The sequence below is a fragment of the Zootoca vivipara genome, chromosome 12 (genome assembly GCF_965207765.1).
Source record: "Zootoca vivipara chromosome 12, rZooViv2.hap1.1, whole genome shotgun sequence".
NCBI lineage: Eukaryota > Metazoa > Chordata > Lepidosauria > Squamata > Lacertidae > Zootoca > Zootoca vivipara.
Window position 1 is genome coordinate 21,337,493 of NC_142595.1, and position 19,968 is coordinate 21,357,460.

At 44.9% G+C, this 19,968-nt stretch overlaps 1 protein-coding gene across 2 annotated transcripts in view; it reads right to left on the minus strand.

The window, feature by feature from the left end:
- The window catches only part of KPNB1 (karyopherin subunit beta 1), a 34,467-nt gene extending 14,764 nt beyond the window's left edge, over positions 1-19,703 (minus strand). The window contains exons 1-12 of one of the 2 annotated variants that reach the window (XM_035134979.3): positions 18,975-19,703; positions 17,331-17,389; positions 11,377-11,559; positions 10,858-11,058; positions 10,043-10,195; positions 8,386-8,445; positions 5,489-5,578; positions 4,936-5,046; positions 3,319-3,420; positions 1,752-1,976; positions 736-927; positions 224-354 (exon numbers count right to left, since the gene is read on the minus strand). In XM_035134979.3, coding sequence (XP_034990870.1) covers positions 224-354; positions 736-927; positions 1,752-1,976; positions 3,319-3,420; positions 4,936-5,046; positions 5,489-5,578; positions 8,386-8,445; positions 10,043-10,195; positions 10,858-11,058; positions 11,377-11,559; positions 17,331-17,389; positions 18,975-19,014 — 1,547 coding nt within the window. In that variant the 5' untranslated portion in view covers positions 19,015-19,703. The remainder of the gene's footprint in view (positions 1-223; positions 355-735; positions 928-1,751; positions 1,977-3,318; positions 3,421-4,935; positions 5,047-5,488; positions 5,579-8,385; positions 8,446-10,042; positions 10,196-10,857; positions 11,059-11,376; positions 11,560-17,330; positions 17,390-18,974) is intronic. The other variant, XM_088656061.1, reaches the window with a different exon arrangement.
- Positions 19,704-19,968: the final 265 nt, after the last annotated feature.

Sequence of the window (19,968 nt, forward strand, 5' to 3'; positions counted from 1 at the left end):
GTGTGTGTGTTTGTGTGTGTGTGAACGCCAACTTCTTTTTAGGAAGCTGCATTCTGTGCTTTTCCTGCACTCATATGGATGCATGCGGTTCAACCTCTATTGAAGTTTACTGATATTTTGCCTAAACCAGGTTTTACTAGGGCTACCTTCTCAACAGAAATATCTTAAGAGTTTGAAGCTAACTACAGAAGGTCAACGGCTCACAGGCTACAGGCTTCTTTACCTGTCAGTGGTCTCTAATAGTTTCTGAACTATTAGTTCAAATGATGAGGATAAGCAATACGTTGCAGGCTCCTCCTGATCATCAGCCACGTCAGCAGCTTCATAAGCAGCTTCTGCCAAACTAGAGAAAGCCTGAAAGACAGCAGATGTCAACAGCTTAGAAAGGAGAACACTGTTTCAGGAAAGCAATGTCCCACTAGCAATCGTTTTCATCCCCATGATATAAAATCAAATTCCCTCATCCCCATGATATAAAATCAAATTAAAACAGCACTGTCACCACAACTTAGAATCAGCACAAGTTCTAAGTGGTTTCCTGCCCCACTGGCTGAACCAGGTGTGCATTGTACAAAACCTAAACACAAAGTCACTTCCCAATATTGGACCAATAAAAGCAACACAACCCCACCACTTTGACTCCGCACAGCTGCTGCTCCCCAAACACTAGTTGTGGTTTTCTTCTGATGAATCCAAACTGCCAAGTCTCACCACAGAAAAAGGATTCTGTCTTACCCAGCATACATTGGAGGCCACTCTAGGCTCTGCACCCAAGCCTTCAATTAGACACTGCAACAGCGGAGCGAGGTAAATATCGTTTATGGCTGCTTCTGGGAGCAGCTCGCAGATCCGACCCACAGTCCATGCAGTTGTATCTCTTACTACTACACTGGGGTCCTTCATTAATTCTATTAGGGTAGGCATAGCCTGGAAGAGAAATGGATAATTAAGAAGTCAATACCCTTTATTTTATATTCATATGCCTTTTAGATAGTTGGAAGGGACATTCTTTCTGATCTTGGGGGTGGGGTCAGGGAACAAGCTGTTCTTCTCTGGCCAATAGCTAATCTTGCCATGGTATTCTCTTTGGGGAGGGAGATAAAACGACCCCATGGCTCTTGCCCCTCTGGCTGGTGAAACACCAGTGTACTATTCCCTCATTTCTACAGTCCCGGGGCAACAAACTTTACAACCTTTTCTATCAAAAGTCCATACAGTATTTCCTACGGCTGTGCCTGCTCAGACATGACTCATGATCTACACAGAAATGCACACAATGTTTAGCTTATTCATGTTCCTTAGGGCCTTTTGACTTTTGTAGAAAGAAGGCACACCTGGTTATTAAAGGGAATCTGAAGCAAATTGTCTTGTTGCTGTTTGTTGACGTCTTGTTTGTTGACTTCTCATATACAAGAGCCAATGTCTATTGAATTGCTATGCTCAGATTCTTTTCTATTATGCCACCTGTGACAAAATGGGTTTGGCTTATATTGCTATGATTTGGTCTTTTATGGGTTATTTCAGAATGCATTTGTCATATTATTGTTTCATTGTAATAAAATGCTTTTTTAAAAAAGCGCACACATTTTTACAGGTGACCAAGGACCACATATGGTGACCAAGGACCACATACAGTGAGATCTTTTTTAATCAAAACTAAACAACTGGACAAATGGACAAGCCAATACCAATACTACGTATGCCCTCGTGGCTCCAAAGTTCAAATACCCCCCACGACTACTACATCTTACCTGAATAACAAGGGGTTTGAGCTGGTTGGGCTCTGGTCCTTCCAAAATGCATCCAAATGCCATGACAGCAGCATCTCTATATCGCCAATCTGGGTTTTTTATGTGTTCTTTGATGAAGGGCAGAACATGTGGGACAATGTCATCTTCACAACAAGTGGCCAGGAGCATGAGGCAGACCCCAGCAGCTTTGCAGGGGTTCCAGTCATCGTCATCGTCATTCTCATCCTAAGGTCAAAGAGACAACACCCAAATCAATCTCTGCTAGACTACATAAGCAAGGCATGACATTTTTGAAACTAGTAGGTAGAACTGAGAATCCAGGCCAAAGCAAACTACAGTTGTACCTTGGCTCTCAAACGCCTTGGTACTCGGACGTTTTGGCTCCCAAACGCCGCAAACCCGGAAGTGAGTGTTCCGGTTTGCAAACATTCTTTGAAACCCGAATGTCCGACGGGGCTTCCGCGGCTCCCGATTGGCTGCAGGAGCTTCCTTCAGCCAATCAGAAGCCGTGCTTGGGTTTCCGAACGTTTTGGAAGTCGAACAGATTCTGTTCAACTTCCAAGGTACGGCTGTATACGGAGTCAATTTCACAAAGCAAAAAAAATAAAAATAAAAAAGTTAGTTACCACACACATGAAGCAATGCGCCATCACGTGTCAATTGAACGCCTGTAGATCAGTTATTGCCTGTAGTTTAAGGTATAACACTGCACTACAAATGGTTATCTCTAGTTTTTCTTTTCTTTTAAAGTATTTTTGGGTCCAGCAATATCCTCTTAAGGAGGAGATAAGCCCCGTCTCCTTCAAAGCTAATAGCACCTCCTGCTCTTAGGAAAGTTCGGTCTCAGCATTATAGGTCATCGCATCACTTTAGTCAGAGTGGTGCATGGTTTCTCATCATGGACCGAAGGCTGTTTCCAGAAACTGGAAAGCTACTTTATAAACAGAGCATTCTTGTGGTAACTGCTCTATAGAATACAAGAAATATTTTTAATACTATGGAGAGGCTTAATTTGAACCAAAAAGACCCATTGCCTCCTGAATCTCCCATTTTGCAGTTTTTAATTAAAAACCCAGATGTAACAGCTTAATATAAAAGAGTAGCATATACTAAGGGACAGCTTCAGGTTGACAAAACCAAAGTATTGCTTATGTGCTTTCTAGAAATACAAGCTTCTGAGAAGCGGAAGACACCTCCGGGTCCAGCCCTGAGCAGAGTGTTCCTTCAAAGAACCTGCCTCCTATTGGAGTGGAGAGTACTCAAGAGTTCTGAGCCTCTATATGGCAACAAGTAGAGGGGGTGGCACATTGCTGATGAGTAAAGTGAATGCAGTCTCACCACAGACCAAAGACTGCCATGGGTAGTTCAAAGACCTTGTACAATAGCAAGTCATAGGAAAAGACAGTCCACTGTAGAATGGGGCACATTATTTTGTTAAGACCACGCTATTATTTTCAGTGGAGCAGGATATATTCCAGTGCTGTTCCTTCAAACTTGCAAGAACTGCTGCCACAGGCCCTTAGCCACACTAACAGTGCACAGTGACACGGGCATACCCATCACTTACCTGTTTGGTCAGTGTCTGCGTGAGAATTGGGACAAGATACTGGAGGGCACCCTTGGCATAGAATTTGCTGGTATGCTCCGGTGGTCTTCCTTGCTCTGCTGCCTAAAAACAAAATCCACACCGATTTCCATTAGTTTCAATCATCCATTGGAAACTGGCTTGCTTAATAGAAACTTTAAATACCACCTGGGCTCTCTGAAGATCACCTAAGCCCAGTTCACATATCATATTAAACCATTGTTTGCAACTAAGAAAACCTGCTACACATCCCCCTTGCAAAAAAAACCAAGCCAGAGTCTGGATTGCCATGTTGTCTGGACATGGGCTTACCGTTTTCGCTGAACAAGTGGTAAGTCAAGACCAAATCTTGGTTGCTGCTTGTAGTTTGGAAGGTAACGTATGATCTGGCCATGCCCTATAGATAGCCTATTCTGGCCAGAAGTCATTGTCCGTGTTAACGTGATCCTAGGAAAATCACTAAAAATCTCAAGATGCTCATACTACATTCAATTATATTCCACTGCTACGGACCTTGATGGAGGGGCAATGTAATAGGACTTTGTATATCCTCTTGGTGGTTAAAAGTGTGACCAGCAATGGAAAATGCTCAGGGGTCAGAAGACTTATTTACACCTGTAGCATATGAAAAAGCTGTCTTTACCGGGTGACACAGAGATACCAAACACCCAGACATCTGGATCTGCACCCTGAAATATTTGTGTGCAGTATATTCCTAGTAAAAAGGTAAAGGGGCCCCTGACCATTAGGTCCAGTCATGTCCCGACTCTGGGGTTGCGGCACTCATCTCGCATTATTGGCCGAGGGAGCCGGTGTTTGTCCGCAGACAGCTTCCGGGTCATGTGGCCAGCATGACAAAGCTGCTTCTGGGGAAGCAGAGCAGCACACGGAAACGCCGTTTACCTTCCCGCCGGAGCGGTCCCTATTTACCTACTTGCACTTTGATGTGCTTTTGAACTGCTAGGTGGGCAGGAGCTGGGACCAAGCAACGGGAGCTCACCCCATTGCAGGGATTTGAACCGCCGACCTTCTGATCAGCAAGCCCTAGACTCTGTGGTTTAACCCACAGCGCCACCTGGGTCCTAGTAGGCACTACCAAAGCCTACCCCTCCCTTTTTTCCCTCCCTCTCCCCCCCCCCAAACCTCCTTCCCCCTGTAAGTATTGTTCTGTTTGTATTTGCAGGCAGCAACCCATCTGTGCTGGGGTAACATTCTTGACCTCTGGGCGCTTTGGCAGGGCAAACATAAGCCCACCTTGCCTCCTTTTCCGGCCACTTCCAGTTGCTGCAATGCGCCATCACGTGTCAATTGGACGCCTGTAGATCAGTTATTGCCTGTAGTTTAAGGTATAACACTGCACTACAAATGGTTATCTTTATTTTTTCTTTTCTTTTAAAGTATTTTTGGGTCCAGCAATATCCTCTTAAGGAGGAGATAAGCCCCGTCTCCTTCAAAGCTAATAGCACCTCCTGCTCTTAGGAAAGTTCGGTCTCAGCATTATAGGTCATCGCATCACTTTAGTCAGAGTGGTGCATGGTTTCTCATCATGGACCGAAGGCTGTTACAGAAAGTTAGAACTGTCACCCCCTGATCACTCACCTCTGATGCCTCAATAGCAAGGTCCATTTCTTCATCACAGACATTTGACCAGAACTCAATTCCTTGTAGAGCTACCTCATCAATGTCACTTTTCATAGCTTCAATTGTGATCTTTGGAGAGAAAGAGAGAAGGCATTTGAGATCATTGTTCCTGCTTTACTAAGACAATAGCAAGACAAGTATTTTTGGGTCCAGCAATATCCTATTAAGGAGGAGATATGCCCCGTCTCCTTCAAAGCTAATAGCACCTCCTGCTCTTAGGAAAGTTCGGTCTCAGCATTATAGGTCATCGCATCACTTTAGTCAGAGTGGTGCATGGTTTCTCATCATGGACCAAAGGCTGTTACAGAAAGTTAGAACGGTTACCCCCTGATCACTCACCTCTGATGCCTCAATAGCAAGGTCCATTTCTTCATCACAGACATTTAACCAGAACTGAATTCCTTGTAGAGCTACCTCATCAATGTCACTTTTCATTTGAGATCATTGTTCCTGCTTTACTAAGACAATGCACCTACACTTCCGTTCTTGATTCTCAGGCTTGAATACTCACAGCAAAAAGTGCAGGACCCATGTACGTCTCCATGTACTGATAATAGAGGGACATAATCTTCACCAAGTTCTGTAAGGCAGCTACTCGCACCTAAAAGCAAATAAAAAGACAGGGCCCATTACCTCTATGGATGCTTTGTGGAAGCAAAAATAGCTTATTGTGGAACATGGATCCCCCCAAAAAATCTGCAGTTCATACTGCATTAGTCGACCAAGCCGCAATTCATGGTCTGCTTCCCAATTCTAAATGGGGAAAAAAACTACTGGGAGACTGGAACAAAAGGAGGAATGTAAAGCATTTTGCACATTGTGCCAGAGAAATAGCCTTCCTATGGTATTTTTAATACAGTAAATGTCATAGTAATGAAAGATGTGAGCCTTCCTAGCTATGAAAAATAACAATTGAAGTAGACCATTGTATCACTACAGTGCATTAAAAGCAGCAATGCCACAAGCTTTGCCATTTTGCCAGGACTCTTCTCTTCTGAAAAGGCTTGGTAGAAAGGCAACCTGCCTTACACTAAAGCACCCATTCTTATGGAATGCCTACACGGCCAAGCTCTTTAAATGCTCGTTTTCTATCATTTTTCAAGACACGATTACTTTGTCACAACCCAGAATGATTTCCCACAAGACTGCTTTGTCACAACAACAGGGAAGAACGTTGCCGCAGGGCATCACTTCAAAATGTCTGTGTGAATCAAACTTGGTTATGGACAATTAAGTACAATAATTTGCCAAGCAACAATTTAACACGTTGAGGATTTGATGCATTGAATCTCTTGGTAAGCTAGTGATCCTGCCAAGTGGTAAGGAGAAATTGATGACTCCAGATTTCCTCCTCCAGACTTCCAACCAGCTGCAGAATTCACTGTTTGGCAGGAAGGATGCTACAATGTAACAACCACTTGATAACCTATGTGTGCAACCTTTTGGAAGCTGCCTTAAAGATGACTTGATCAAGTAAACAATTAACAACGCTAGCAGGATTGACTTAATAAGACTTGTAAAGATGAAAATTCTACCTTTTTACATATTCTTTAAAAAAATTGTAATCGGAAATGATGAAACGTAATCAGGAAGAAGTACAAATGCGATGACAAAATAAAAATTAAAGTAACCATGTGATGGGAGGGGAGTCGATTAGCTCATATGAGCAAAAATAATGTGAAAATGAAGATATGTTTAAATATTGTAAAACGAAAACTTAATACAGTAAATATTAGATATATAAAAAATAAATAAAGATGACTTGATCAAGTATAGTTTATTTTGTTCCCATGGTGAATTATCAGATGTATTCACCTTATATTTCATAATAACGCTGCAGACAAAGCACCAAAAAGCTTTCACCAAAGCCAAGGAGTCTTGTGCTAGTGCTCAACGCAGCACATCCCCTCCAGTGGCCTCTTGGAACCAGCAGGGTTGAAGCCTGCATAATTATGGGGCCACATGACCTCAGTATCCACAGTCTGTTAGGACCATCACCATAACTGAAGTTACGAGAATAGACAAAGGTTCACAATCAGACCCATTCCCAGTAGACAGGCAATCGTGGTAATGAGGTAGCCACATATACTCAGGAGAGATCCAACTGCAAAACCCAACACCACAGTTCACAAGAGGTATGAACCAATGACTTATTAGCTGCCAGAGCTGAAAATGGAAGCATGATCCAGATTACCTGCCACTGCCAAAAACAGCTACACTGCTATTCCATCTACTTACCAGCTTCTAAGCAGCATCTGGCTGTCACAGCTGGAAAGAGAATGCTGGGCTAGACAGACCTAGGATAGCAACTCACAAGCATCACCTCTGCAGGTGCAGATCATGTTTGCTTGCAACTGAAACCAGGCTCTGCAGCCCTAGTATTATACTTGACTCATTTGTGTTCCTCTCCCCAATGTTCAATTACGTTGCTAAATCGCATTGCTTCTTGCTGGCAAAAATGTCCCCTCTTAAAGTCCCCTCAGCTAAAACTGTGTGGCCCATGCTCTGGCCATCTCCTTCCTTTACTATATAGCATACTGTATTCTTCTTCTTTGACCTGCCTGCATCAACCCTCCCACCTCTACCCAAAACGCCACTGCTGATATCATTCATTTCTCCCAATGCTCAGACCACATCAAGCTCCTCCTCAAATCTCTCCAAGCCTTTTAACCCGCATCTCCAACTGCACCCTAGCTTAAGGATGCACAATGGGATTTGCTCACATTAATACTTTGCCTACCCAGATGTCCTTTCCCCATTCTTTAGTTGTCTGCCCCACTGTCAATTTAGATTGCAAGTTCTTTGGGGACAGATACATGCCTTTTGTTTTGTGTACACAATTCTAAAGCACCACATATTGTGATTCTCTTGAATAAAGAAACAGTTAAAAACAGGATTATTTAAAGACATTTCTCATACTCGTTTTGGAGAAAGAAGTATGCTCTGACTAGTTCCATATACCAGAACGAGTGCTAGAAACTGAGATATGAAAGCTAGGAGCTAAATGGCACCTTAAACCTAGGTTATGGGCACAACAACGTAGTGTCTAGGCGCGCTTTTTTTTATAACAAGAATACTGAGTTGAAAATGAATGAACGGCAGCTAAAATATTATGTTCATTTTTCACATGATGTAGTCCTTCCCCTGCCCGCCCCTCTAATATTCTTAAGAGGGTCTCTTCTCCAGTGGGGAGTGGAAGTGGGGATGTGGGGAAGTAGCTGAAAACAGTCCTCCTTTCCTTCCACCCTGCAGTTTTAATCTGAAATCTTAGGCGTGGTACTGCGCCTAGAGCTCAGAAACTGTTCACACTAATGAAAATCTCCGTCGCAAAATGCACCTAGAACAATGGGAGTTTCGAACACTGACTACTATCAATTACTATTGACAACAGTTTAGGACTTAACTTACCCTTGTATCCGGACACTGTGTTGCTTCACAGACTACTTGCATAATAAAGTGCCTTTCAGACTGGAAATAGAGAGAAGAGAGAAACACAGATGATTAGGACTGGAAGTGTCAAAGCTTCCTGGCAATAAAGTATTTTGTTTCCAAAATACAACAGTGTACTAAAAAACTGACAATTTCAGTTTTTCTTGCCAGCTGTGGTTCTCAATATACGGGCAACCCGCCAGTGAAGCATGGACAATGATCAGAAAAGGCTCAAACTCTAGCGTGCTTGGGGCATAAATTAGTGTCTCCTCCTACCGACAGCTTTGACAAACAGGTCAGCCACTATTGTCACCTACAAGCAATCGGCTTATACAAAAAGAAAGCTGAGGGTATCATGATCAAATATATTTTGACTTGTGTTCATTTAAGTCAAGGACCAAATTTTTAAAAAACTGCAGGATATAAAGCAAATCAGGGTATCATAACTCTGCTTTCCACGTGAAAAGGTAGGCTCTGACATTCGGCCGCTCTGGTTTCTTTTCTCAGTAATTATTTGAGTTTTTTAATGTAATAGGCTGGAAATAAGTTTTTTTTAACTAAGACTTGTTAAAAACAGGACTTCTCATTTTCACAAAATAGAAAAGGGTTAGACTGCTAAGTACCAACTGACTCTGCAAGATTTTTTAAAAACCCTGATTGTCTTCCCAGAACACTGCAGTTATTTCAATTTTTTAAAGCAGCTAATTAAGTAGTTGAATTCTTTATATTTACATTTTCTGGTAAATTTAGATACCAAAAGGTAAGGAAGATTACTTCAGCAATTATTTCTCGGGTGTAGAAAACTGAAATAAATGATTTGCACCCATTCGGAGAGGTTCCATCGTTCTTTCCAAAAGCCTCTACATTGAAGAGGCAAGGATTACAGATCTCCATTTAGGCTACATGAGAGCTTCCTTCCTTGCCTCAGCCAATTAAAAGAAGAAAAAAAAACCTAAGACCTGGGGCCCTGCAATCACCATTCCAGAGACTGCTTTAATGGTTTCCAAAGGCTGAAGGGCAGGGGTGACATTGCCTGTACTGACTGATAAAAAAGCTGGTCTGCACTACTTTGCCAAAAATGCTAAAACATAGCTCTTGCCCAAAAGACACCGGCAATGCTTGAGAAATAGTTACGCAGCAAATTCAGACAAAGGAATTCATCCACAGGCAGTATCACACCCCAAGATGGAGAAGAACTCACAAACTAGGCGTCAGAGCATAGACTGCTTAGGAAGCAAATTGCAGGCCCTGCATACCCAAGAGACTGCTTCGCTCCCTATGTACTGAAGTGATCTCCATCAAGGACATGGAAGGAGGTGCTAGCTTACAAGCTGCAAAACTCTTTTACGGAGTTCCTAGAGTGCCTCTGGTAGCATATCAGTTAAAATTCACAGGATTATTTGAGAGTTACAATTTTAGTTGATTTAGTATTCACTCTTCACCATTGCAATAGGATTGTGCTTCTCACAACCGGCTGCTAACACACAAATCCAAGTCTCAGCAGAAATGGGAATGCATCAAAACTCAGAGTGGTGCATGGTTTCTCATCACGGACCATGGATTTATTTCTCATGTCCCATTAGTTTCCCTCTTCAGCCACACTCACTCTCTACCACACTAACATTTGTCCACTTACCTCTTTGTCAAAATTTGCTTTGGTGAATTCCAAAGAGTTAAGGAGTGCATTGGTAGCCGCTAGCTTCACATTATTACTTGGCTCTTCTTTCCTCATGCCCTGGATAATGGCTGTCAATATCTCATTAGACTTGTCCTGAAGCTGTTCTGGATCCTAAAAACAGGAATCAAAGCAAGCAAGAAATGTCAAGAGGAGATTCTTTGCCGGATCACAACCAGGATGGAGGTGTCTCGCAGAACAGCTAAGCACCCAATTCACTTCAGAGCTCTAACCTACAGTGACAGATATTCCATGCAAGTACAGAATAAATGCATGCTTTGTTCTCCGTAACAAATGTATCTAGTTACTTTGGGTCAGCAGCATGCCTGATCTTGTAGGGAACACAAGTGAAAGTCCTCAAACATTTAGGTTCCCAGAGCACAGCATTTTTTCCTTGAAGAACAGTGGTGCAGCAGAGGAAAAGGAACAAGAAGAAATTTGTGGCAATAGGACCAGTGCAACAGTAGGCATGGTGGAGATGGAAGTGAAGCAGGAAAAAAGAAATGAGACACACACCCCAGCAGTCTTCCCTCTGTTGGCACACACTCACATCTCCACACACTTTCTGAAAGAGCTTTCCTTCATGAAATTGTAGTACACAGATACCATGTTCTACAGATTAGTTTATAACTTGGTGTGACAAAGTGGCAGGCACACAACGTAACTGACTTGGGGGATGAGCCCACTAAGTGGAAGTTCAGATTCAAATATTAAGCCACTAAGAGCAGAGGAGCAGAGCAGGTACAGGAAGAAAAGCAGAAGATTTTAGCACTTACAATATCTTGACAAATGTAGCCAATGGCCTCCAATGTCGACTCTTTCATATGTTCTGTGCTGTGCTGATTTGTAACATTGGCTACCAGCTGTGGAATAAGTTCAGGCCACTGATTCATGGGGATCTCTGCACAGGCGATGCCAGCAACGCACTGTGATGCCGAGCTGGGCCTGTAGGTTTCTGTACCCAAGGTCTGCAAAACCTGTAAGGAGAAGGGAAAGGAACAAGAGATGAGGACGTCACACTTGGAATACTGTTGTACAAGGATAGAGGGACTTTCAATTCTATTACAAGATCACACAGATCTTTGGGCATGGGACTTTCAATTTTATTATAGGATCCCAGAGGTCACCGTAAGAAATCTCTTTGACTTGGGAATAAACAGGAAGAGAAAAGTAAACTGAGAAGCAAGGTCTCAAAACACAGGTGTAGATGCATGATCTGCATTCACTATAGAATAACAGGGTGTTTGAACAAACACAACTGGGAAGAAGAGCAAAAATGCTGTATTTTTACGTACATAATTCTTGACTTCTCGACGAGCATTGGCATCGATTGCAAGCCATCTCTGCTGGTGCTGGGCCTTAACATCAGGGTCTTTAGATGTCAGAGAGTTCTTGATCTGCAAACCAGCTGCGACTCTGGCAACCTGGCTGTTCCCTGGGTTTGCCAGCACTCTGGACAGTTCCACAAGGAAAGTGGGCTGGCCAAAAAAAGAGAGGTAAATACAATTCAGTAACTGAAGCTAGCTTGCATCCTTCCCTTGAGTGAAGAAGTAGTCACGCCTAAACTCTAACCTTTGCATGAATCTGACAGCATTTACAGTTGAATTTAAGGGTCAAAAACTAGAATGGAAGAATCTTACCTTTCCAAGCTGAAAGTACATACACACCTCAATATGTAATATCATACATGTTTAGTCCTCCTTATTAGTGATTTATATAACTGTGAAACAAATAGTGCAAGCAACCTCTGGTTACTCCTACCTTACAGATTAAGAACTGACACATAGCAACCTGCTGAAAGTCAGTCAATGATTCCATGCTCAAGCTCATACAGTATTTGAAAACATCTCTCAAGTGTCATACTCTATTGCACGGAAATTTATTTTCTGATCTCACCATTGCTGAGATAGTATGTATGACCACTGCAGCTCAAGCTATTCTGCTGCCTCAAGCAGAGCCAAAATGGAACAATCCTCATTTCACTCCACCCTAGTAGGGCCAACATTTTAAGGCAGCTTGTTACAGCATTCAGACACTGCTGTCTATCCCACTTCATGATACCACCTGAAACAAGTTGCTACATTCTGCTATATGGCAGGATCATCCCAATTCCAGTCCTCTCCTTGAGTTGCTAAGCAGATTCTTTTAGGACTACTAAAACTCAACCCAAATATGCAGAATTTACTACAAGGTTGTGCAATAGGATTCTAACAGGGTTGCAGGAGGAGGTGGGCACGAGCTGTTTACATCAGGGATGGGGAAGTGGAGCTATCAATCACCTCAAGTCACAATGCAATCAGGTGACCTCTTTTTGCCCATGCAATTTGAATTTAAACCATGCAGGCAAAAGCAATGTGCTTTCCAACTCTGATGAGCCTGCAAAGCTCTGAGCACAGGTATTGCAGGTGTCACCAATGAGCAGATGGGCAGTGCCTGCACTCCACCTTCCAGTCCAGCTACATCTTTATCTGCCCCACACCTATTTAGAGCAAATGGGTGTGGCTTGGCCATAACAGCCTTGCAGATCAAATGGGGAGGCCTGACAGACCTAGTTAGGGCTGCAGGCAGGAAGTCCCCCACCCCTGGGTCTGCATAGTAGATAGCAACTAAGCAAATCCACAATTACTTAATACTCATGATACAGTGTCAAAATTTATACTCTCAAGTCAGTATAATTAAGGCATTAATAATAATACTAACAAAAGAACAGGATAAGTACATCATATCCATCAACTGTTGTTTCACACAACAGGCAAATAAATGGGTTGTATCCAAACAAGTCCTGTTCAAGTTAGACCCACTGAAACTAATATTAGTCATGCTAACTATCTTCAGTGCAGCTACACTGAGTATCAGTAGCATTTTCACCCTACAGTATGCAAGTACACAAAGTTACTATCAATTGTGTCCTTTTTGACTCATGGGCTTTTCTAGACATCTCAGTGTTGACTGCCCTGCTGTAAAATAAATGTGACTTCAAACTGAAATCCTAGAAGTAGCTAGCAGTGGTTTTTAAAGCAGTCAATTTGGCGAAGGACACAGGAGTTGTTCTGCATGTTCGAATATGATCTCCTAATAAGGAAACTGTCACCAAACGGTCTTCATGTGTTAATATGATGAACAAACTGGGATATACTTAGCCAACGTTCAGCCAGGATGGCTCTATAAAATTCTAGCAACAAACCAGGATGGGTGTCAAACTGTAATTTGCTCAAAAGCACTTGACAAATTTAAATCCCCCTTTATTTTCAGTGACACTGGAGTGCACTGGCAGACTAGTAATGGGTGGCTGCAGAGAAATCATGAAAAGAAAATCAGCAAATGGTAAAGGTAGGTTGTAGAGTTTGGATATTGGTCAAGTTTTATTTACCCAGTCTGGATGTGCAGACGGTGGGTGGGACAGCACAGGGTGGGTGGTTGAACATCCAATGGCACAAACTGCAATGCTTACTTAAGGCACATCCTCAGGCCAGTTTGATGGAAGAGCATAGCCAGGTCACAAAGATCCAGGAACCTTAGTATAGTGACACCTGAAAGCTTGGTACTGGCGTCTAGGAATCACAGACTTGGCAGTATTTCAGAGTGCTTGAGGGATTGGGGCTGCCTATTATAATTTTTTCACTTTCTTTGTATGGAAATTACATACAAACCCATGACATATTACTAATTACTTTTGGAAGTTTCCTCACTTTCAAAAAGTGACTTGTTCTGTGGCTTGGAGGGTATCTGTTTAAAGGAAAAACAAATCCAAATCCCCATGAGTATTATTCATATCTCAGCCTCCCCACCCCATACTCTATCCACTGCTGGTCCCTAAACAGCAACGTTGGGATTTTTCTCAGCTTTCCTGTATAATCCCAATCCATTCTCCATCTTTCAACCAATTTCCCTCATCCTATCCCCGCTCAAGATGCTCTTACACAATCTCACTAATGTGGTTGCTGCAGTTGCGCATGTGCACACACATGTGCTGGCACCCACAGGGTAACCCCCCCCTTGAAATTAGGCATAAAAGCAGCATTCTGTTGTAGCCAATATAATAGATGATGATATGTGTTTTCGGCTGTTGCCTATGATAATTTCTCCTGTTTCCAAATATGCCCATGGGCCACAAAATATTGCCAAACTCTGCCTTATACCCTGCCCTTCAATCCACCCAGTTATGAACTTCCTTAGCCTGAACATGGGTGGTACAGGAAACAAGTCTAGACATGTGGTCCACACGTCACACATGCACCTCCCATTTGGACTATGCATGGTTGATATGAGAGAAAACACTGAGCAGTTGACAAGTGAGTAGATAGAAAGCAACTTGGGAAAGTGTTTATATGGCTGAAAAGGACAACATTAGATAGCTTAGGTGAAGAGAGATGGTTGCAATTTTGCAATGAAGCTGATCTATAGAGGGGTAAATTAAGGTTGGGATGCATTTATCCATGTATTGTAGAACCTGACTCAGTCCTGCTCTCTGCTGTGCAGCAATCTCCTGATCATCCTCCACCCAGTTATCTTTCTGTCCCCCCAAAATAAAATCACGCTGCATTTTATGCAGTGTGTGGAACTCTGAATTCAAGGGGCAGCGAATGTTATACAGGTACTGGTAAATGGCAGTCCAGGAAGAAAACTTAAAACAATCCTAAAGTGCTGTAACACAGGACTTCACCTCAGGGAGTGCAAGTAAGGGCAGAGCTACAAAGTACCTTGACAAAACAAGTTCTCAAAGCACTATTTGATTGGAAATCCTGTGTTTATCTCATAAGGTGTCCTTCCCATCCCTAACACACAAGGTTTTAAGTCTATGCTCAATTTACAAACACTAGGGGAATGCTACTGATGGCTAAAAGTTGTGATAGCACTCAATTATTAACTTATTTCTATTTGTGGCAAAGCTGGCTCCTAATCACCTAGACCTAGGTCACTTAAAATCTGTGCACTTTGCACATATGACCTGCAAATATTTTTCAGCTCATTGCAGTTCTCACAGTAAGAACAAGTATGGTGCAGCAAATAGTACACTAGACATTGAATTGGGAAACCCAGTTTTAAATCCACAGAGTCATGAAGCTCATCAGTTGGTCTTGGGCCAACCACTGTCCCTCAACCCCGGGTATCTCAAAATATATTGTGAGAATAGAATAGGATACCTTGTATACACTTTGGAATGAGGGTGGAACGCAACTCTGATAAATTTTTAAAATATGATGCTTTGAGTGGAAGGGGGCTGCACCTTAACCAAAACATTGGGGCAAGGCAGGGAGATAGCTAGACAATGGGTCTTACATAGTTATTGTTACCTTTAACATTAATTTAAAACATGCAAGATCTTCAGGACCAAGGGCATTTGTTACACAGCACAAGAAATAGATTAGCGTAGCACTAAAGGAACATTTTGGTGCAGATTGCCTTATACATGAAAATTCTTGCTTCTTTATAACACATGAGCTTTAACCCCAAGTCTGTCTATTCACAGGTGGTGTATGAAACCATACAAGAACATCTCAAAGTCCCTCCGTTGCTTAACTTTCAAGAGAAGCAACAGTCAGGCTATTCACAGAAACACTACTGGTTGCGGGTAGCGGGAAGACACTGCTCAGGTAACACACATACAAATGTTCCCTTTGTCTTTACACCTTTTACAGTATTTCTATTTCACTGTTACAGTGTAGAAAAAGTACAGCAAGACCTCTAAAATAGCAAGTATGTGTTAACATCAAATATTTCAGTGCAAAGCAACCTACAGAACATGACCCTGCAAATTAAATAGAAACAGGGTGGATGGGGTGGGGGATTCAGGTAAGCACCTATATAGAAATTAGAATACATGTTGTCACTTAACACTCACCCAACAATGCCAATGCAACACATAATATGCAATTCAGAAATGATACTTCTCTAAAAGCCTCCAAGTTTGCTGGAGTCAACCCAAAGCCTCAAGAGATTTTAAAGGCAGGAGCCCCAGACGTCTGTTAGGAAGAGCCATTTAAAGGTTCTCTCAAATAATAAATGTAACACGCAACGCTACAACCTCAGTTATACCTGTCTAATAACTAATTGGGGCATGCTGCTAGTGATTTCAATGTATGTTGAACAATCTTTCCTAAATATGTGTGCATGTCTAAGTAGTCCATCATCTTAAACACAGGCTCATTTGCCTTTATTAAAACAAATAATCTAGGCCATGTCAATCACCTTTCCATTCAGCCTGGAGATCCAACTGCTAAACTCAATACACTCGTCTTAAACTGATCCAATAAAAGGCTTTATTTACCCATTTCTCCTCTCCTACTTTCTAGAATATACAGCGAATTGAATTCTTCTTCACTGCTTTATGTGCTGTCAGTTCAAGTATACATAACCTAAGCTGCCCCACCTGTTCTACATTAGTTTAGTGGGTGACATACTCAGGACACCCACTTGGCTGTGTCCCCTTTTACAATGTATCCCTACCTGCCTTCTAAAGCAAGGCTTTTGCAGACAGAAATGAATTATTTCACAAAGTTTTAGAAACTGAAAATATGTGTTGAGGGCATTAAGGGACAGACTAACAACAGATTTCAAAAAAGAGTCTTTGAAGAAAACAAGGAAAATACTATTTATAAGCATGCAAATTCAAGGGAGACGTTTTAAGAATAGGGCTATTGGGTGGAGCTGTAAAGGAATGGAAAGGGAAAGGAAACGGCAATGAAAATGCAGGGAGGATCGGAGGCCCAGCATGGCAAGCCCTAAAATTAGGGAGGGGAGCCAGTAGGGAAAAACGAAACCTAAGGTAGGCCCGCCTACGAGCACTTAGGCGGTCGGGCCCGCTTCATGCAGCAGCGGCGGCGGCCTCCTCCTCCGGCGGCATCTAGCTAGCTACTCATGCCGGCTTCCCCACATGGCCGGCCCCCGCAGGCCTCATCTATCCATCCTCCTCCCCCCGCCTTTCCCTCCATGCATGCAGCGCGGCAGAGCCAAATCGCCCTCCCCTTCCTTTTCCCTCCCGCGAGCCCGGCGCGCCCTCACGATTGGGTGGCGCGACTCCCGGGAGTCTTGCCATTGGCTGCCTCCTTCATTTCCCCCTCCCTTCCCCCAAAAAGAGAGAGGGAGAGAGAAAAAGGGAAAAAACCCTTCAGTTAGGCTGCGCCCCTCTATGGCGCTTCGGCCTGCTCTGGCTTTTTAAAAAATAATGATAATAAAACACACACAGGAAAGGAATTTCGCTTTTCCAAACCCCACCCAAGGGCATCTCAAGCCCGGGTTTTTCTCTTACCAGGTTCTCGATGGCCGCTTGTTCCAGGAACTTCTGAGCTGCCTCAAGCTCGGTGCAATCTGCAGGGGATTAGGAGGATGGGAGGGGGACATACACGAGGGGGTGTCAGTGGTGGCCCCCAATTCCGGCCCAGCAATAACTCCCCCATCTGCTCGCCCCTCTTTCTACTGCTTGAATCAAGGCGCTGACACCCCAGACGCCCTCATGCTCACATTCCTACCAGGCGTCCAGCAACAGACCCCTCCCGATACTGAGGGCCTCGGGAGTTCTTTCTCCTTCTAGTCAAACTTGGCTTCTATCAGCAAGAAGCACCTCAAGTTCACTGGGAAATTCACTTTCTCGGTTCCATTCACGGTGGGCCGGGAGTGGGGGGGGGGAGGAGAGGAGAGAAATGATACATTCTCTCCCCAAAGGCGGGATAGCGGGGAGATCGCCTCCCCGACACAGCGAGCGGGTCCGGTGTGCATCACCCAAGAGTCCCGCTTCTGGAGACCCGAGATCGTATCCGTCCAAATCATAAGCGTATTTTAGGAGTGGGGGAGAGGAGCGATGCATTCAACTTCCCCCAACATGTGCTGGGCCGCGACTACTTCCCCAGTCTCCCAACTCTGGGCACCGGGGGGCTTATTGCTGCCACCCCACCTCTCCGCTTTGGGCCTGCACCCCAGGCTAGATACAAAACCACCCTCGGCCAATGCCGGCCTGCACATGGATCGCTTTATTATGTAAGTGTGCAAGTTCCCCCGGCGATACATCCGAGTGTCAAAGGCTACGAGATCCTGATCTCACACCCAGACCTCTACTGACCCCGCCTGGGACCCGCTCTCACGACCCACCCCGTAGTTCACACAAGACTTATTCCCTCTCTCCCCCTCTAAGCAAAGCATATCGGGGGGGGGGGTAGACCCGTCGCCCTTCGCACACAAGTAGCAGAAAAGAAGGCTTGCCCCACAGCCATATGCCGAGGCGCCTTTCGCAGAGACAGCTTCCACCCCACCCTTCCCTTCTCCCTCCCTCGTGCCACGAGAGGCGCCTCCATGCTCGCCTCGCAAAGGACCCCCCGCCCCACATCGCCGCCCCCTTTACGCAGAGGCCGTTCGCTCGTATCCCCCCGCCCTCTCCTCACCCACTCAGGCACCCAACGGACCCCTAACCAACATAGGAGCGGAGATGAAGCTTTCTGCCTGGGCACCCACCGACTCTCGGCCCACCGCTTAAAGGCCACGCGCAGTGGGGCTGGCGGAAATACCCATCCAACTAACTGACCCCCCCACCCATTCTCCTTCCTCGTCCTTCCCCCAACATTGACCCCCCAAACCATACCTCTTTTTTGCCCACACTAGAAGGCAGGAACTCCTTTTCCAACCGCCCGGCATCCTCAGCTTCACCCTCCCCCCGTGGCCTTCCCTTTCCCATCCGAGATCATTCATTTCTTTGACACCCTTCCTCCGAACCCCTTTCTCCCCCTCGACCACCCACCTTTAAATAGCACCCACCCCCCACATATTATTCTATATCGTGGTGGGGAGGGGGAGGCAGTTAGTTTTTCCTCCCCTGGCCTCCCGCCCATCCCCATGGAGAGAGGGGCCTGTCGGGATGCCGCCTCCCATGCCTCCGCCCAGCCCTCCTTCTCCCCGTTTTTACCTGGCGAGACCGTCTTCTCCAAGATCGTAATAAGCTCCATGTTGGCGGCGGCGTGAGGCGAGAGAGCCTGGTGGGACGGAGAGGAGAGGCGAAGGGGGGGAGGGAGAGGGAAAGGGAGCACCGGAGTCGGTGATCGCCGCCGCCTGCTGTTGCTGCCGCTGTCCCCGCTCACTCGGCCGGCCGCTCTCTCCCTTCGCGCTCTTTACTTCTCTCCCTCAGCTGCGGCGGGGTGGCCCCACCCCCGGCGGAAACGACTCTCCTCTCCTCTACTACTTCCCCTCCCCCCTCCCCCCACACAACTCCTTGTGGCGGCGGAAGAGGACGAGGGGGAGGAGGCGGGGGACGGACAGGAAGAGGGGAGTTTTAAAAAAAACCGAAAAAAAGCGCGCGCGGCGAGGTGAAGCGAAGTGATTCACCCTAGGGAGGAAAACAAAAGAGCTCGAGGGCGTGCGTGGGTGGGTGCGTGAGTGCAAAAAAAAAGCCCTCCCCACACACGCTCCTCTGTCACGCAGCCTCCCTGAGGGGAAGCTGTTTCGCTCCCTTATTCACTGACTTGACTCGACTGACTGACTTAGACTGGTCAGGCCTCTCCCAGGCCCCAGCCCGCCTTCAGGCACGTAACGTTCGTGCGTAACGAGCGTGCTCACGCAATAGCCAAGACGCAGGAACAGGAGCAAGCTCTCCCCTCCCCTCGTTTTCAACCGGCCGACGCCCGCCTTGCCCTTCCTCAAGCGCCGATTGGCCAGTTATGGCTCGTACGTCATGACGGTGTTAGGTCTAATGGGGCGCAGTAGTTTGCTTTTTTTTTTTAAAAAAAAAAAGGAAAATTCCCTTAATAAAGATTTGTGGGAGAGATGTAGGCTTAATTAAGGCTGTGATCCTGTGCACACTTACTTGAGGGCGGGGGGGGGGGAGACCTATCAAGAGAGGTGAAATTTCCTTCTGAGTAAACATAAATAAGTGCAGGCTGCTGATGTTTCACATGCTTTATGTT